Raw genomic sequence first — 19,303 nt, forward strand, 5'->3', positions numbered from 1 at the left:
ACAGCAGCGAGTTTTATCATGGTGAAGTTAGCTCCTATAGCCCAATTTTTATGCTTTCTTCTTACAACTACTAGACGAGATTAAAGCCTTCAGTCCGATGACTCTCTCTCTCTCTCTCTCTCTCTCTCTTTCTCTCTCACTCACTCACTCCCTCTCTCAAATTCTTATTCCTATCAGACTATTTAATTCAACTTAGACGATACCTTGGTCTGAAGATACTTCTTTTCGTCTGAGGGAACTGAGCCATACTCACAACTTGAAATAGATTAAAAGAACACGTCAGCGGATTGACGTAGTCTCGTATGCGTTAAATTTCCCAGAAAGTTTTCAAGGTCGTGTTACTAAAAACTGAGTGCACTAAGCTGTTAGCATGTCCCTAATTTTCGATTGTTATTTACAGAATATCAAAGGTTGTTAAAGATTAGCCTGCATCCCACTTTAAAAGAGTGTAATCAGTAGCAATGTAAATAGATCATGTGTTCTTTCCAGGGTCTGGGAGGGGAGGGCGTTAGTGGATATATATATATTCTCTCGTTGAGGGGAGAACCCTGTGAATATGACCATAGGATCTGGTCCCATAATGTTCACTCGCACCAGGACTACAGTGTCTCGCCAAGGCTCTGGTTCTTTCACCCAAATATGTTTCAGAAATTAGCGTAAGAATGAAGACTCACATCTACTTTCGTGCAGCCACATGTGATAACAGATGTCCATTATCAAAGGTCTAGAGCATTAATAAACATGATCCAGAGCAGAGGATTTGGAATGGGGCCGTGGTGAGTTCCCTCTACCTTTGTGCACACAGTTTTCTTAATACGACTGTCAACTCTCAAGAACTCAAACAGAACTTTATGACTTGGGATCCAGTGTAGAGGGCTGGGGTGAGGGTTGTGGGCAGTTGCTCCTGCCTTTGTGCACTCAGTTTTCACAGTGTGGCCATCAATTCTCAAGCAACTAAAACAAAGCTTTTTTGGAAAGGATGCAGCACAGAGCGTTGCATAAACCTTGACGTACTCAGTTTAAATAATACGGCCATCAGTTTGAATCTGGCACAGGGAGTTTGGGTGAGGGTTGTTGTGAGACGGTTTTAGGGTCTCCAGGCACAACAGTATCGCCCCAGTAGTCAAACACCTTAAGTGAGGGTCGTTGAACTACCAGGGCGTGCAACGAGACATCATCTATGGCATTGCACTGTTCTAAGTCCAGGACGAGAAGATCGGGAAGAGCGTCAATGAGGATGGGGAGGATGGCACTTGTTAGCTGCACCACTCCTACCAGCACCAGAACACGAAGCTGAGAGCATCGGGCTGCCACCAAGGCCAGCCCAGCATCTGTCACATCCCAACACCAGTTCAGTTCGAGATGTAGCAGTGCCGGGCAGCTGGTGGCCACAGACAACAACACATTGTCATCCAGCAGGGTACACTCTCCCAGATTGAGGTGGGTGAGGTGCGTTAGACCACCACTTCCTATGAAGGCATTCATTCCTGACGGTCGCAGTTGTGTGCCCTTGCGCAATTTGAGCCAGGTGAGGCGTGTGAGGGGGCTCAGCGCTGTCAACCCAGCATCTGTCATTTTCTCACAGAAGGACACACCAAGACTCTTCAGTTGCGTACAGGCCCCAAGTGCCTTGTAGGCCATATCTGACAGGTTCTCACCATCCAGCAGCAGGTGGTGCAAGCTGCCCGCCAAGAGCTTGGCCAGGCCCACTACAGAGGTGTCATGTATGCTGGTGATGCCATCAATATCCAGGTACTGCAAATGTCGGCAGCTGTTGGCAATGATCATGAGGCCTGCGTCGTCCAGGTCACGGCAGTGGGAGAGGTTGAGGAAGGTGAGGTGGGTCAGTTTAGCCAGCAAGCGGTAACATCGGGCTGTTGTGACTTGTGACCCCTCCAGGCTGAGGTAGCGCAGTTCTGGACAACCCTGGGTCAATGCCTCTGCCGTGTGTTCTGTTACACCATCGCAAAAGTTGAAGGTGAGGTGTCGCAGGCGAGGGCAGTGTGTCGCCAGCATAAGAAGCAGCTGTTCACCATCCCCGTGGCTCTGCAGCTCGATGTGGAGAAGGTGTCGTGCCCGTGTTGTTATCAGCTCCCGGATACGAGATGTTTCTGTTGGGTGCTTTGGGAAGATGAGGCGTGTCCAAAGTGATGGGTCAGCAGACAATTCCCTCCATGCACGGCACACGGGCGCCACGCACAGACAAAGTTCCTTCTGTGTCAGGAATGAGAACACATGCAGCAGTAGCTCGTTGGGTAGGTGGCTTACATGACATACCACTTTACCATCAGGCATATAGGGAGCTGTTGCAGTCCCTGAGGCTTCTGGGGTTCCCCCAGAGCTGTGCTGGGTTCCCTCTGCGCTGTGTTGGGTTCCTTCTGAACTAAGTTCGGTTCCCTCTGAGCTGAGTCTTCTGGAGTGAGGTGACACTCCTCCATCTTCCTCCCTACACCTCATCTCTTGCCTACCGCCAGCTGGATGTGCTCACCATATTGACGTGACGTGTGGAGTGATATACATCACTCAGTGGCATCCAAGTTGAAGAGATCGTTAATGTCGTGGATGGACAGCTACGCAGATCACTCAGAGCTGCAGTTCAGAAGTGGCTCACTCCTATGTGACCTTGAAAAAGAAACAAAAATAGAAATTAGGAGTTAAAGTGACCCGAGTATAGCAAGACTAAATTAGTATACCACCTGACCAGTCTGAAGGGGTTAACTACCGTGGAGACCTGCTTATCGTAAAACGTGACAGTGATCCTATAACCCACTGCAGCTGAGGATTTCTTTATAACCAGCTGAAGCACCTGAACCCACTGGACCACCAAGCGCCAGTTGCAAGGGATCATCCTATTAATAATAAAGGCTAAAGTTGAAATCAGATATTGCTAGCTCTGTGGGTTGGTAATTTTGAAATTTACTTCTCAGCCTTTTAGTATGATTCATGCATAACGAGCATGACATCCAATCTTCACTAACACAGGTTACTAGATCAAACTTTACGTTACTTGTCGAGGTCACGTAACACCTCTTCCTTAGCGATTCATTCTCTTGTATGTTATTTATATCACCATAATATCAACATCAGTGTGTACTACTAACGTACATGAGGATACTGAGATGACACATGCTAGATAAATCGCTATGGAAGAGGTGTCATGGATGTACTGTGCAGAACAGATTGCTGGGAAAGAGGGATTACGAATGCACTGTGCACAATAAATCGTTACGGAAGAGGCGTTACGAATTCTTCAAAAGGCCAACTACAACACGACTCGCTTATCACGTGAGCAGCACACTTATCAACTGAGGCAAGCACGTGACGGACACCTGAGCGTAGGGACCCAGGCTAGTCTCATTAGTCAAGATACTGAGAGCACGAATGGCAAAATGTAAAGACTTAATTTCAACCAGCCCTTGGATTTGAACCCTTCTCCACCACATCTGGTTGAGGCGCCGTAACCCACTAAATCAGAGGCTCCCAAAGTTTCCTGGTCACTTCCAACAACTGCAGAAAAATTTTGATGTCACTCCCTTCCAAATTTCAAAGGGAAGAATGCGCCCCCTCCCCTTGTTTATTTATTTTTCTGTTTATTTTTACTAGAGTCTTGCGTTATCCGCCTCCATTTAGCGGTCTTTTTTTTAACGTGTAACGACAAGAAATTTAGCGGTATGACGGAGATTTTACAAAGTTTTGGGATATTTCGGAGATTTTGTACTTTTATATAACATGATAATTATCTGGAACTAAAATTCTTACCTTACTCTTAAAACACACACACACACACATTAAAAGCCAACGATATATACATCAAAATTACAACCAACAGCACAACATAAGGGGTACTTTGGTCAGTTTGGCTTCTGCTAGTTATCACCCCTTCGAAAGTCCAAATTTCCTCCCAGGGGTAATTGCCCCCCCTCTGGCAACCCCTGCACTAGATCAGCAGACCCCAGTACTAAATGTTTATTTGTTAGTATCCCTTTAAATGAAAAAATCTAACAGGACATTCGTAGCTCTGAGAGATGGTAATTTTCATATCAGATTCTCAGTCTCCAATCATGATTTTCGTGTAAATATGGATACTAAGAGACTGGAAGAGGGACCTAGATTGGAATCAGCTGGTTGTATGTCTGAGGACTGTATTCTAAGTGACCTTGGAGATTTCGTAACACCTCTTCCTTGGTTATTCATTTTGCATATTACACTTTAATATCCTCTTGGTGGTATGCTGCGTCCATATTATAATGATAAAAATAACATACAAGACAATGTTCAGGTACAATATGCAAAATAAATCGCCGTGGAAGAGCTGCCACGAAGCCTCCTATGCCATACACAATACGATCTGTCGTCTGGGGAAATGTCAGGGTGTTTTTCTTGTCAGTCACACTTATATGAGGCTTAAACGAAACACAGAGTACATGAAAACGTGTATTGTACATTAGATATAAATTAAACAGTATAAAAACACATCATATACATAGGTAAAAAAAGAGAATGTAAACTTAATTATGTACTAGAGATGTGTAAGAATGTACTGAATAAATATCATTGCACCATGTACAGTCCGATGCAGAAGTTCCGTTCCATTTCCACACCTTTAGTATCCCATGACATTATATTATTTGGGGGAGAGTTGCATGTTGTCACTATAAGCTTTTTTGGTTACTTAAATAATTATTTTTGCCTAACTGATACTTTTAAACTACTACAAATAATATACTGTTAAGAGCTACTGATGGAAAGGAAGAGAAACGGGATTATTTCGGCCAATTGTACGTTGGGCTTTACTTCCACGTGACCCACTCAATACTGCCAGTGTTATCTCAGTGTAATGTCATAATTCAAAACCACGACACGTGAATATGATTCGTAATACACTCATAAGCAGGAGAGAGATAGAGGTGGGGGGGGGGAGGCTAGAACAAAACCTATCTACTGCTGAGATAACATTTTGAAGTGCTGGGTGGGTCGCGTAGGAATGGAGTCAACTGTATCATCATCATCATCAAGAGTTCCCCAACATTTCCCCATCGACTGTGGCAATTGAAGGTGTTACATGATATTTCTCTGTGATAAATATAAGCAGTACACAGCAAAAGATCACGAAAAGAATGCAGACTCGTTGAAGTACAAGGAGAAAAGGGAAATATGGAAGGCAGGACATTTTTGGTTTTGGCTACGGGAATGTGTGTGTGTTTTTTTTCCTCTTGTGATGTAGTTCTGGTGGATTTGTGGCACCTCTTCCTTAGCGATTTATTTTGCATATTACACCATAGCTTTCTCCTGTATAGTATTAATACTGTAATGTTTTAATGTAGACAATTTCCACCAGTATCATACAAGCGGATTCTGAGGTTTAACGTGCAGAATAAATAGCTAAGGAAGAGGTGTTACGAAATCCAAAGTCACTTAGAATACGAACTACTGTATCTTGTTCACCATGGTCAGCAGGAGTGTTGAATCCAAGGGTGTTTCTGCACAACAGCGCACACAGTGTTGATCTGCATTTGAATATCTTACTTTGCTGGGTTGTATGTTTGTGTCATGCCGAGGTGAAGTGTCGTGCAGAAACATCCCAGTTCAACTCCTCTTCTGCAAGTAAACTCCTAATTTTTTATAGGCATTTCTGAAACACCTGTAACTGTTCAGGTAATCAGCCTGCATCCCACATTACAGAGTGCAGTTAGCGAAAACAGAAAAGTCAGGCATGTTCTATGGTCACCATATGCTTCAGAAATGGTTGAAAAAAAAGAAAGAAAATAAAAGAAAAAGAAATAACACGGTTGTCCAAACCTTTGCCCTTTTAAAACAATAACAACAACAACAACAACAACAACAACAATAACAACAATAATAATAATAATGAAATAACAATAATAAAAATAATAACACCTCACGAATGACAAGTGTACTAAAAGAACGAGTACAAGATTATAACACTCCTCACTGATACATCTGACAGCACTCTGATGCAAAAATAAATAAATAAATAAATAAATATGAATATAAATAAATAAATAAACAACGTCACTCATGAGTTATAAAGCAATGTTTTTTTAATCCTTTCAGCCCGATGACGTCACATTTTATTCTTGCCGTCACCAGATTTAATTATTTTTAATTTAACACATGAAGGACCTCCAGCCAATAAGGGGTTTTATGAGGGATTATATAACCCTTCATTTTCGAAAAACGTATCAATGTGGGTACTTTTATCTGACCTAGCAAAAATAAAATCCACAAACAAGCACACCTGGGCGACCTTCAACAGGTAAGTCAATTTATCGTATCATCTCTGGCACATTAAACGAATAGGCAAATAAAAAGGTAACTCAGTAAATCAAACCGACTGAACGGATAATCAAATAACCATCGTGGAAGTTACATTATCGTATCCTAGGTGACATATCAGGATTCGTAACCCCTCCTTCCAGCGATTTCTTTTGCCCATTATATCTTAACAATGCTCTTGTATGTTATGTACATTGTTTAAATATCGACAAAGTTTGCACAAACAATATACAAAGGAATGTGCAGAATAAATCGCTCAGGAGGAGGTGTTACGACATCCCCACAGCCTCTTAGAATACGAGTCTTACAAATAAACAACACGGCATGTGAAATGGCAAGAGTAGTGATCTCTGCAGAGGACCTAGACTATTCCAAGGGCTTACCACAAACGTCTGTCTTTCCACAATACAACACTCGGCATCATCTTTCATTTACCTTTAGAATGCGAGAAGCACTGAAAATAAATAATAAGGCACAATGGAGTATCTGTACAACTATCAATAATAATACAATCTCACAGCAGTGCACAGTAGTAGTAGTAGTAGTAGTAGTTGTAGAAGTAGTAATAGTGGTAGTATTAGTATTAGTAGTAGTAGTAGTAGTAGCAGTAGTAGTAGTAGTAGTGGTGGTGGTGGTGGTGGTGGTGGTGCTGGTGGTGGTAGTAGTAATAGTAGTAGTAGTAGTAGTAGTAATAGTAGTAGTACCAGTAGAAGTAGAGGTGATGGTGGTAGTTTCAACCCTAGGCTCATCTAAACATGATCCCAGTGGACTGCAGGAACCTAACACTTCAAACAGGCTCACCCAGATTACACACACACACACACACACACACACACACACACACACACACGCATATATATATATATATATATGTGTGTGTGTGTGTGTGTGTGTGTGTGTGTGTGTGTGTGTGTGTGTGATAATCATCGTGTCTTTGTACAAATACAGGGACAGATGTTTTTTTCTGATGTTCTTGCCTCTCACTTCACTCTTCTGGGGTTTCCACTCCATCATGAAGTATACTGTAATCCTACCATCAGTGAAGCCCACTGCAGCCTACTCTTAAATTGTCATTCACACGGCTTGAATGTGCGCCGTAGAGTTGCCCGCCACTGTCAGCAATGTACAAGTCGCATTTACAGTACATTCGTAACATAATCTTACTTCTATTTTCTGGTTCTGTCACAGGTCCAGAGAGCATTTCAGTCCGCCTTCGTCTTGATTGTGCTGGCTACCACAACGTCCTCGTCCTCATCCTCGGTGCAGAAGTCCTCCACATCAGAGCGGACATCTTCCAATTTCCCCGCCGTCAACTTCTTGGCCACAACGTTGCCTATGAGGACAGTCCAGACGATATTCAGGGCCAGAAGACCGAAGAGCAGTGCCACAAAGACGGTGCCTGAAGGAGTGTCATTCAGTGTCTGGTAGTAGATCATACAACTGCGCATGATCCAGAAGGGGTACAGGTAGCAACGTGTAATAATCCAGCTAATAATAAACATCACAAACAGAGCATCTTGTGTTCCTTTTATGCCTGTATACACAAACAATTTGGCAGAGAGCAGGAAAATGTCACACACCTCATGTACCATCAGCACCAATGTGCCCACACGCACGTAATTACATACCCACGAAAATACCATTAGAAGGATGGTGAAGAGATGATGTAACATCATCTGGATCTTGTCAAAGGTGCTGCGTCCGGGACTATGTATTTGTTGGAAGGTTACAGCCCAGAAGTATGACAGGCCGAGGATGTAGTACCACCACACACTGGAGTCAAGCGGATGGAAAGGATGATCCTGCCAGCACTGTGAGATGTCCCAGACCCAGACCTTCCCCAGTAAAGTGTGACACACGTGGGAAAGTAACACCAGGTGACAGAGGAGGTTGAAGGCACACTGTATAAATTTTTCATGTTTTGTTTCACGCGTGACTGCGTGTCTGCGTCGCAGCCATCGTTCCACCTGGCGCTCTGACATGCCAGTTACACTTACTGCCTCCTTCATCTCCTCCTCCAATGGCCTCAGCTTATAGCGCTGGTACAGAACCTCCAGAGTTTGGGAGGGAACAGGAGGACGTGATCGCTTGTTGGATATGCCTGCTGCTCGGGCCAGTGGGTCCAGAAGGTATGGCTGGATACAGAAGGACAGAAGCAGCAGCAGGAAGACACCCAGCATCAGCGGGTACACCCACACGTCATAGAAACTGGGCAATGGCAGGTCCTCACTGCTCTCCAGGTCTACCCAGTCCACTCCGGGCGGTAGCCAGAATTCTGCCTGCCAGAACACGGCCGACGCCTCCTGGATCCAGCGGCCAACCTGTACAGGGATCAATTAGTGGCCACACCATACCAGGCTGGCCAGCTTGCTAATAAGTTCTTCACGCTACACACTTACAGTGTGTAGCGTTCCTACGCCAAATTATGTTTGCCATGTGGCCAACAGTTCCCTCACACTGCGCACTTAGAGCTACCACAGTGTTGTCACACCACACCAGGTTGGTCAGGTGGCCATCACCTCCCTCACATTAAACAGTTACCAGTGTGACCACGCCACACCCAACTAGCCAACTGGTCAACACCCTCTTCACATTATACACTCACAGCTACCACAACAAAACCACAACAGACACAGGCAGTACAGACGATGGCAGTACTCCTTAATGCTCATCTCTTACATGGACACTCTCATCAAAAAAGATCTGGAACACTGTAAGTACAATGCAATTCAGTGAAATTAAAAAGGAATCTGAAGATATATCTCTCAGTAGTATTGGAACCTGTTATCTGTTTCATCGGCAACAGGTGGTCACTACATCCGAGTAATTACATACGCTTAGGTCACTCGTAATCAAGCATACCAATCATTCCGTGATGACAAGCCTCATTCTCTACATATCCACATCCATCATGCCCAGTTGTTCAAGGAATTTTCGGCAACAGTGTATTACATTCTAACTTACACACCAGTGCTGTGTATACTATGATTCTTTTATTCTAACTTGGCCTAGGCTATTCTCATTTTTCAACTTATTTTACGTAGCTCAGTCCGCTACCACTTTACATCCTTTCCATAGAACTTATTCATGAGTATCACCATATTCTAGTGTTAGTTTCTTGTTAAAGCTCTGCATTCAGGACAGACTGACTGCAAGTTCAGGCCAAGTTCGAGTAAAAGGAATAGAGTACAAGCAACATCAAAGAAGCGTAACGTTACTTAACTTACTGCACAAGTACTTTTTAAAAAATGAATATATATATATATATATATATATATATATATATATATATATATATATATATATATATATATATATAGGAGGAGTTGTTGAGGCAAATTTAAGGCAGAACTTAGTTGTTGTCTTCCAGTAAATATTTCGTTCACTTTCATGGAAAGTAAAGCTGCGTAAGTGATAATAATGCTAATGCTTGCGAAGCTGATGATGATGATGATGACATTAATAAAAGTAATAATAATAATAATAATATAATTGTATTATATTATTATTATTATTATTATTATTATTATTATTATCATCATCATCATCATTATTATTATACTTGAAATGATTCCCATTATTACGTTACTCATCAAGTAATTTCAAGTAGGCAATAATTTTTTAAAGAATTAATTAGATGAAGGAAGATGAATAACGATGAGAGAGAGAGAGAGAGAGAGAGAGAGAGAGAGAGAGAGAGAGAGAGAGAGAGAGAGAGAGAGAGAGAGAGAGAGAGAGAGAGAGAGAGAGAGAGAGAGAGGATGAATGAACAAGAGAGTTTTTGATGAATAAAAGCAGATGAGTGACAAATGCGAGAGAATGTGAGAAAATAGAGAGAAAATGTGAGAAAATAAAGCGAAACTGACCACTGTGTTGTTGGTGAGGTAGTGCTGCGTTGAGGGACTGAGAAAGACGTCTACGTAACTCTTGAAGGAAGACATCTTGGCACTCCTCTCTCTCTTTCTTTCTTTTTTTTTTTTTTTCTCTCTCTCTCTCTCTCTCTCTCTCTCTCTCTCTCTCTCTCTCTAATGGCGAGCACAATCTCACGAAATGCACAACTCTTTCGCGGTATATTCTCTCTCTCTCTCTCTCTCTCTCTCTCTCTCTCTGATCAGATATTATCCAGTTCACTGATGACACAATGTTGAAGAATCCACCAAACAAAAATGCAAACTCCTTCGAACTGTGCAGCCGGATGGATGAATGGATTCAAAAACGGATTGGCAGTTACAAAAACGGTTGGCCGGTGACAGAGACAGTTAAACGGCTCGAAGAAACGGTTTGCAGAGCTGGATGGATGGATAGATGGATGAGGGTGGGCAGCGTAGTGGCGGCCGTGATAGTAATGGTGGTAGAGGTTGCGATAGAAGAGAAATGTGTATTCATTGATTGCGACGTCCGATATCTCTTATCAGTTTTATCTCCCCCCCCCCCGTCTTTCCTCCCTCTTGGTTTCTCTTCTCCCCTCCGTCCCGCCCCTCCCGCCACATTTCTCAGCTATATATTATTTATATTGCCACCAGAACAACAACAACTACTAGTGCGACTACCACAACAACTACTGCTTGAACGTCAACAATTAGGCCTACTCTGTTTAATTGCACACAGACCTTTAATCTTCCCGCCGCAGGTATCTCCAGATAAAAGCTTTTCTTACACCACCACACCCAGAAGCTGCGTAGCAGTTTTGTTAAGTGGTTTACAATGCAAATTGTACATTGTTATAATCATATGCTTATAATTATCTATTACTTTCATAGTCTGCCTCATGAATGCACCGGCATCAGAGGATAAAACGGTGCAATAAAAAATAAATAGATCGTCTAAGAAGAGGTACTATGAAGCCTCCTGTGACATGTAGTGCACGGCCCACATTAGCCATTGATTACAAAATTACTAATCATCCCACTCGGCTCTATGTGGGCTACAGTTGTGGACAAAAGTTTGCTTAATATTTCACCTGTTCTTGTGCCCACACTACTGTCTAGTCTTCCTAAGCTGAGAGGGACCTGGTATGCTTATCTGCCCATAGATGCGTCAGGAAGGAAGTGACGGACATGCCCCAAGTATGAAGTAGACGCAGTGAATTGCAGCTCATCTTTTATGTCTGACTGTACCCAGGTCTAATAATAAAAAGAGACAAATATAATTCAACGGGAGTCTCATCATATTTCACGGCAGTAGTATCATCATTTCGTTAAGTTTCTTTAATGTCTGTCTTGCTTCGGATAAACAGTACAAACAACACAAATTTTACGGCAGTTTACATGAAAATAATGCTCACTCACACACACACACACACACACACACACACACACACACACACACACACACACACACACACACACACACACACACACACACACGAGCGCGCGCATCACATACTTAAATATATGCACAGCAATAAAATTTAATATTGTACAAAAACGCGTGATAATTAGGGATACCTTACCTCTGGGCCAATGGAGCCCAGGTGACACGCATCTTAAAGTGGTTGGGGTTTTCGTGACACTTCTTTCGTAGCGATCTATTCTGTACATTAGGCCTCAATATCCTTTTGTATGTAACTGATTCAACCAACGTTCATAACAAAACGAATTAATTAGCATACAGCAGAATGCTAAAGTACAGCATGCAACATAAATCGCTAAGGAAGAGGTGCTCCGAAGCCTCCAAAGCCACCTACAATACAGCCCTTTAGGTTTTAGCTGCAGGCGATTACTATAAACTAACAGTGATGTGATGCGACTGATGCAACACAAGGCAGTGGGAATGAATTGCTAGTATGGCTGGATGGCAGAATGACATATTTCACACACACACACACACACACACACACACACACACACACACACACACACACACACACACACACACACACACACACACACTATACTCTGTTTACTTCAAAATGGCCTAAAACTGCCATCTCTCCATCCTGAATGCTGAGCTATAACAGAAAAATATTAAAGAATGGTGCTCTACACAAAGTGCCATGGGAATATTGCTGCGCTATACTACTGTCTTATGCTGCCACTGAGCTACAGGAAACATGCTGCACAAGGACAAAAATCTACGCCAAGTGACGGTGTACAACTACAGGTGATTTAATAAAAGCAAGTCTACACTTGTTCGTTCGTGAGAATGATGTGCCTACTGAGAACAGAAGTCTGAGTCTGTGCCATTTATTCACATACTCTAGACATCTAATATTTATTTATTTATTTATTTTTTATTAACCGAATGGGCGTGTCAGGCCGTCTTCGTCTTGGTTATGTTGGCTACCACATTGTCTTCGTCTTCATCCTCGGTGCAGAAGTCCTCCATATCAGAGCGGACATCTTCCAATTTCCCCGCCGTCAACTTCTTGGCCACCACGTTGCCTATGAGGACAGTCCAGACGATATTTAGAACAAGAAGACCGAAGAGCAGTGCCACAAAGACGGTGACTGCAGGAGTGTCATTCAGTGTCTGGTAGTAGATCACACAACTGCGTATTATCCAGAAGGGGTACAGGTAGCAACGTGTGACAACCCAAGTAATGACGAACATCACAAAAAGAATATCTTGTGGCCATTTAATGCCTGCATATACAAACATTTTAGCGGTGTTCAGAGGAACGTCACATGCCTCATGTACCATCAACACAAGTGTACCCACACGTACATAGTTGCATATCCATGAAAAGGCCATCAATAGGATAGTGAAGATGTGATGCAGCACAATCAGGACGGTGTCAAAACCTTTGCGGCTGGGAACTTGCATTTGGAGGTACGTCAAAGCCCAGAAGTAAGCGAGCCCGAGCATGTAGTACCACCAGATGCTTGCGGCGAGAGGATGGAAGGGATGACCCTGCCAGCACTGTGATATGTCCCAGACCCAGTCCTCCGTCAGTAAGGTGCAACACACGTGTGACAACAACGCCAGGTGAGAGAGCAGGTTAAAGCCACAGTGCATAAATTTATCATACAGTGTGTCACGTGTGGCTGCGTGTCTGCGTCGCAGCCATCGTTCCACCTGACGCTCTGACATGCCAGTTACACTTACTGCCTCCTTCATCTCCTCCTCCAATGGCCTCAGCTTATAGCGCTGGTACAGAGCCTCAAGAGTTTGGGAGGGAACAGGAGGACGTGATCGCTTGTTGGATATGCCTGCTGCTCGGGCCAGTGGGTCCAGAAGGTATGGCTGGATACAGAAGGACAGAAGCAGCAGCAGGAAGACACCCAGCATCAGCGGGTACACCCACACGTCATAGAAACTGGGCAATGGCAGGTCCTCTCTGCTCTCCAGGTCTACCCAGTCCACTCCGGGCGGCAGCCAGAATTCTGCCTGCCAGAACACGGCCGACGCCTCCTGGATCCAGCTGCCAACCTGTACAGGGATCAATTAGTGGCCACACCACACCAGGCTGGCCAGCTTGCTAATAGGTTCCTCATACTACACACTTACAGTGTGCAATGTGTCCACATCATATCAGGCTAGCCAAGTGGCCAGCAGTTCCCACACATTACATACTTAAAGCTACCATAGTGTTCTCACACCATACCACGCTGGCCAGGTGGCCATCACTTCCCTCACACGATACAGTTACTACAGTGTGGTTACAACACTCCAGGCTGGCCAAGTGGTCATCATCTCACTCACACTACGCGCTCACTGTTGTTACCGTCTGGACATGCACCATACCAGGCTGGTCAGCTGGCCATCACCTCCTTCACACTACACACAGGTACTAAAATGTGGCCACAGAATGCTAGGTGGCCATTAGCTCTATCAAAATACGCAGTTACCACAATTTCGCCATACTACACCAGCCTGGCCACGTGGCCATCACCTCCATCACATACCACACTTTCAGGTACCATTATGTGGCCACGAATGACAGATATTATGTAAGATTCTAACACTCTTGCCTCTTTACTTCTCACATCATGTACTCTTTATTAAATACACAGGTATACTAATAACACTTACTTCTAATAGCCAGCACAAGTAACTTTATTTATGAACTGACTGGTAGGAAATATTTCTCAAAAAAGGGAAATCTATACTGATAATCTTTATGTAACACATTAGGTTGATCTTACATGTTTCCTTCTTATTCTCTTCTACCAACTAACCCTTTACTGTCCCATTAGGAATGCAGGGGCCCTGGATTAGTCTGTTTAGCTGCGTGACAAGTCGACATTCCATGAGCGACATTCTGTGGACAATAAATTCCAACAACATTCTCGGATGTTAATTACTATAAACCACATCCGAAGCATGTTCCTTGATCCACATAACTACCAGTCGTCTAATTGCTTTTATGCTTACAAAGATAAAACTGCAATGATAGTAAAAAAATAGGTAAAAAGGAGAAAATAACGACACTGACCACTGAACTGACGGTAAGGTAGTGCTGGGTTGAAGGACTGAAGAAGAGTTCGACGTAACTCTTGACTACAGACATTCTGATCTCTCTCTCTCTCTCTCTCCCCCCCCCTCTCTCTCTAGTGATGATTGGATGGCGAGATGGATGAAAACAGAAACATCAATATTCACATGGACGGACGGATGGATGGATGGATGGATGGATGGACGAGGACGACTGCAGAGAAGAGACGTGCAACACAGGATGCAGTGCCGATATGATTTGCAAAGACGGCCGATAAGAACTGGATTGCAGGGTTGAATGAATAAAGGATAAATAACAGAGATGGATGACAGGCTGGATTGCAAAGATGGATGAAGGATGGATGGAGAAGGATACGTGGACTGAAGCGACGGATGAAGGATGGATAGACAAGGATAGGTCGGGTGCAATGACGAGTGTTGATGAATGCAACTGCAGGGAACGTGCTGACTGGGCGGAAGATGGATAGAGTACTAACAAAGGGATAGGTTAGGGGAGGAAACTCACTTTATCTCTTATCAGCATTATCGGAATTCTACCTCATCTCTGTTTCTCACCTAATAACACGTCTTCACCTACCGGTACTACGGCCACTACAACTGTACTACTACTACTACTACTGCTTTACTTGTGTCCAACTATGTGTATAAGCTTTACATACCATTCCCTACCACTACCACCACCACCACCACCACCACCACCACCACCACTACTACTACTATTATTACTATTACTACTACTACCACCACAACAAATTTTCTCACAGAGTCTGATCGGCTCGGAAATCGAAGGAGGGAGAGGATGGGAGTGAAGGGGAGGAGATGAAGATGGGAGTAAGAAGTGGGGTAGGGAAGCGGAGGGAGGGTGAGGAAGTTCAGGAAAGGTGAGGATTAGGGTGAGGGTGGTGGAACAGGAATGGGGTGAGGGTGAAAAAAGGGGGAAGGGTAAGGGACGTAGAGGGAGGAAGGGGAAGAGAGAGGGGGAAGGGGAGAATGAGGCTGAGGGAAACGAATGTGGAAAGGAAAGGGAGAGGGGGTGGGTTGTGGAAAGTAGAGGAGTGGGGAAGGGGAATGGGGTAAAGGAAGAAGAAGGAATGGGAGGACTGAAGAAGGCAGAGTGAGGGTGGGGGTTAGGATTGAGGTTAGGGAAGGAGAGAGAGGAGGAGAGGTGAGGAAAGTAGAGGAAATGTTAGCGAGACGAAAGGGGCAGAGAAGGAGGGGGGGAGGGGGAGAGGAAGGGAGAAAAATAGGAAAGAGAAAAGCACAGGAGGAGGAGGTTGGGGGGAGGAGTAGAGGATAAAGTACAGTCAGGCACAAAAGTTGGTCTACTATTCCACTGCGATTACTTCAAACTTAAGGCATGTCCGTCACTTTCCTCCATGACGCATCATATCAAACAGAACCATTTATGGGTCGAGAAACATACCAAGCCTCTCTCAGCTTAGGAATATTAGCCAGCAGAGGATGTAATAGGCAGAAACGGTGAAAAATCTGGCGGACCTTTTATCTACGGTTAGAGAAACATACAATGCCTCTGGCAGCTTAGGAATATTAGCTAGAAGAGTACTAGGTGAAGGAAAAGTGGTAAAGTATAGCCCAACTTTTGTTCCGGAGTGTACATGCGTTATCAAGAGATAGTGTATCACCTCACGCCCTCCCTTTGTCCCCCTTTACCCTCCCTCTCCCTCCCTCCCTTTCTCTGTTCTCTTACACCCATTGTTCTCTCGCTTCTCTCTCATTTCTGACTTTTTCTCACCCCTGTTTTTCTTTCATTTTCCCCCTCACTCGCATATTTCTCTCCTTACTCTCTCTCCCCCCGCCCTACTTCTCACTTGATTTACCTTCTCTTCCTCTCACTCCCATTTTTCTTTTCTCACCCTCTCACTCCTATCTTTATCTTCCTTCTCTTCTTCATTCTCACTTTTCACTTTAACTCACTCATTTTCTCATCCGTTCTCCCTATCTCTCATCTTTCTCTCCCTTCTCTGTTTCTCTCCCACTTTCTCTCATGCCATTCGTTCTCACCCGTTTCTCCTCTCACTTCCGTCTATTCCTCTCTCCCTCCCTACCTCTCCCTTTCTGTTTCTTCTCCCCATCCTCTCTCATTCCCTCTCCACCTCCGAGTTTTTCCCTCTCTTTAGTCGTTTTAGTCAATCCCTCCCTCCCTCCCTCTCATCTGTTCCCTAGCCCCTCCCTCCCGACACTTCTACCCTCCTCCCCTCTCCAGTCTCTTCCTCCCTCCTTTCATCCATCCCTTCCTACAGGTTTTTCCCTCTCCCTCCTTTCCTTCAGTCTCTGCTTTCCTTCGCTTCTTTCTTTCTTCCTCCTTTTCTCTCTGCCTCACTCTCTCCCTTGAATCTCTTTCTCGTTCCCTCCAGTCTCTCCCTTCCCTTCCCTTCAGCTTTCCGTCTCCTCCCAGCGCTCCAGTCTCTCCCTTCCCCTCCCTCCCTCCCTCCTTCTACCCTCTCAGTCTCGTCTACTCCTCCCTCTCTCTCTCTCTCTCTCTCTCCCTCTCTCATTTGGCCACCACCAGACAATTTCCTTCAGCTTAACTTCGCGTTGTTCAGTGACAGAAAAAAAAAAGACAATATCTACGGCTCTACATCCTTTCCACAGCACTTCTTCGTGACTAGCATCATGTTCTAATGTTACTCTCTTGTTACAGCTGGGCATTCAAGATGGAAAGAAGGAAATTTTGAGCCAAGTTAATGTGAAAGAAGCATAGTAGCGGTTGAGGCTGTCTGTTAACTGTTTTCCGGCCGTGGTAACCTGGCTATTGGTTCCTTGATCTGCTCTCTCTCTCTCTCTCTCTCTCTCTCTCTCTCTTTGAAACCTAACATTAATATTTCATCTGCTTGTGACGCGATACATTCATCATTATTCTACTGCTGTCTGTTTCACTGCCTGCTTAAGTGACTGCATACTGAATGTCATCTGTGACCTTAGGGTGCAGGAGAGGGACGCCTTCACGTGGAGGCATCGACATAACTGGGCGGTGTGGCTGCCCGGTTATACAAACAGCCCTCACCTCTTCCTATCCCCGAGAGAATGATGGTGGATTGCAGGGAAAGGGTAACCTCAGCCTGCAGTGCACCAGGTTCACGCTCAGTGTCCATCAGTAATATGCAAGACGATATTGAGGTTTAACCTAGAGAATTAATCGCCAAGGATAAGTGTTACGAGAACGCCAAAGCCAGCTAGCAACATGGGTCAACTTTGGAGCAATTTTTTAAACTTCACTACCAAACTTCTCATCGACTTACAGATCTATCGAGGTGTACTTCATTCACCTTAACTTGGTCGTAGTTTTCATCCGTTTGCGACTTATTTCAGGTGTCTCAGTGGCAGAATAAGGCGCTACTTTACAACCTTTCCCTGACACTTCTTCGTGACTAGTACCATATTCTAGTGTTACTTTGTTGCGACAATTCAGCAATGAAGATGGAGAAAGAGGGCAATTTTAGGCCAAGTTAGAGTAAAATGAGTATAGAAACCAGGATAAAAACTAAGAGCATCAGACTGTAGGATTGAAGGGACTGGAGGTCATAGGCAGAGGGAAAAGCAGATTAAAGACGAAAATTCTACAGTTAATTACTTGTATACATTAATAACCCTCTCACGGTCAGGGTAACTCTAGTATTCTATTCTAGCTGATGCCAGGGATTTTAGTAAGCCGAGAGTGAGCCCTGGGAGCCACACAGAGATGACTATACTCTTTTCACCTTAACTTGGCCTAGATTTTCGTCCTTTTGTAGCTCATTTCCCTAAAAATTTGGCTTTCTCTCTCTCTGGGAAGGAAAACTCTTGCGGACTTCTGGTCTTTGGTTCCTTCTTCCTTACATAAAAGAGGATCAATATGACAACATAAAGTCATACGTCACGGCACTTCTTCGTGATTAGCACCGCATTCAAGGGTTAATCTCTTGTTAGAACTCAAGATTAATGATGGAGAGACAGCAATTCTAGGTCAAGGTAAAGTGAACGATGAAGGTTAGCATGAGTAAATAGAAATAATTAAAAGAAAGTTTATTTGACATCGGTTCAACTTGGGACCTGAGTAGGGTTTTATTTATTTATTTATCTATTTATTTTATTAATCTATTTTTTATTTATTCATCTATTCACCTATTTATTCATTATGTACTTTATTCATTTGCCTATTTACTTACTGACGTATTCATTCATTCACTCATTCATTCACTTCCCTGGTTATTTATTCATTTTACTGACTCTCGAGGCAAACTGGTGAAATGTAGAGCACTGTGATACACACCAATATATACAGAGTGGGTCAAAAATTGCACGGGGGACTACACTGGTGGGCTTGGGAAATCATAGGTCACAGGTTCGTATATTGGGGGGCTTTGGGTCGTTGCACCTCTTCCTTAGCGATTTATTTTGCACATTCACATACTTTTCTGTGTTATTTCTATGTCTTGAACACTGACGTAGTTTCCATCGTTAAAGACAGGAGGATAGGGAGGTATCATGTGCAAAATAATTCGCCAAGGAAAAGGTATTACAAAAGGTGTTACGGAACTTCAAAGCCACTTAGAATACGTCTCATAACCTCAATACACACGCACAAAAGAAGAAAAAAAAAGAAAAGAAA

General features: G+C 43.8%; 3 protein-coding genes across 3 annotated transcripts in view; all 3 read right to left on the minus strand.

Moving 5' to 3' along the window:
• Positions 1-828: 828 nt before the first annotated feature.
• On the minus strand, positions 829-2,619 carry LOC145406661 (F-box and leucine-rich repeat protein 13-like). The gene has a single exon (XM_080277748.1). The coding sequence runs from the start codon at positions 2,455-2,457 to the stop codon at positions 1,036-1,038; it is 1,422 nt and encodes a 473-aa protein (XP_080133874.1). The 5' UTR covers positions 2,458-2,619; the 3' UTR covers positions 829-1,035.
• A 4,880-nt stretch (positions 2,620-7,499) lies between these two features.
• On the minus strand, positions 7,500-10,238 carry LOC145406809 (ceramide synthase 2-like). Its single transcript, XM_080277906.1, has 2 exons — positions 10,164-10,238; positions 7,500-8,618 (listed from the first exon to the last, which is right to left on the minus strand). Exons 1-2 carry the CDS (start codon positions 10,236-10,238, stop codon positions 7,500-7,502), a joined length of 1,194 nt encoding a protein of 397 aa, XP_080134032.1.
• Positions 10,239-12,549: 2,311 nt separating this feature from the next.
• LOC145406810 (ceramide synthase 2-like) overlaps positions 12,550-19,303 on the minus strand; it is a 59,176-nt gene continuing 52,422 nt past the window's right edge. The window contains exon 3 of the mRNA XM_080277907.1: positions 12,550-13,668. Within this exon, the coding sequence (XP_080134033.1) occupies positions 12,550-13,668 (1,119 nt within the window). The remainder of the gene's footprint in view (positions 13,669-19,303) is intronic.

The sequence above is a fragment of the Coenobita brevimanus genome, chromosome 71 (assembly GCF_032717465.1).
Source record: "Coenobita brevimanus isolate Jiangsu-jjx chromosome 71, ASM3271746v2, whole genome shotgun sequence".
NCBI lineage: Eukaryota > Metazoa > Arthropoda > Malacostraca > Decapoda > Coenobitidae > Coenobita > Coenobita brevimanus.

What these genes read in the sequence shown, in the direction of transcription:
- LOC145406661 (XM_080277748.1), bottom strand. Translation starts at nt 2,457, where the DNA reads ATGAGGTGTAGGGAGGAAGATGGAGGAGTGTCACCTCACTCCAGAAGA.
- LOC145406809 (XM_080277906.1), bottom strand. Translation starts at nt 10,238, where the DNA reads ATGTCTTCCTTCAAGAGTTACGTAGACGTCTTTCTCAGTCCCTCAACG. An exon ending in ACCTCACCAACAACACAGTG is followed by an intron (nt 8,619 to 10,163) that starts GTCAGTTTCGCT and finishes ATCCCTGTACAG; the next exon opens with GTTGGCCGCTGGATCCAGGA.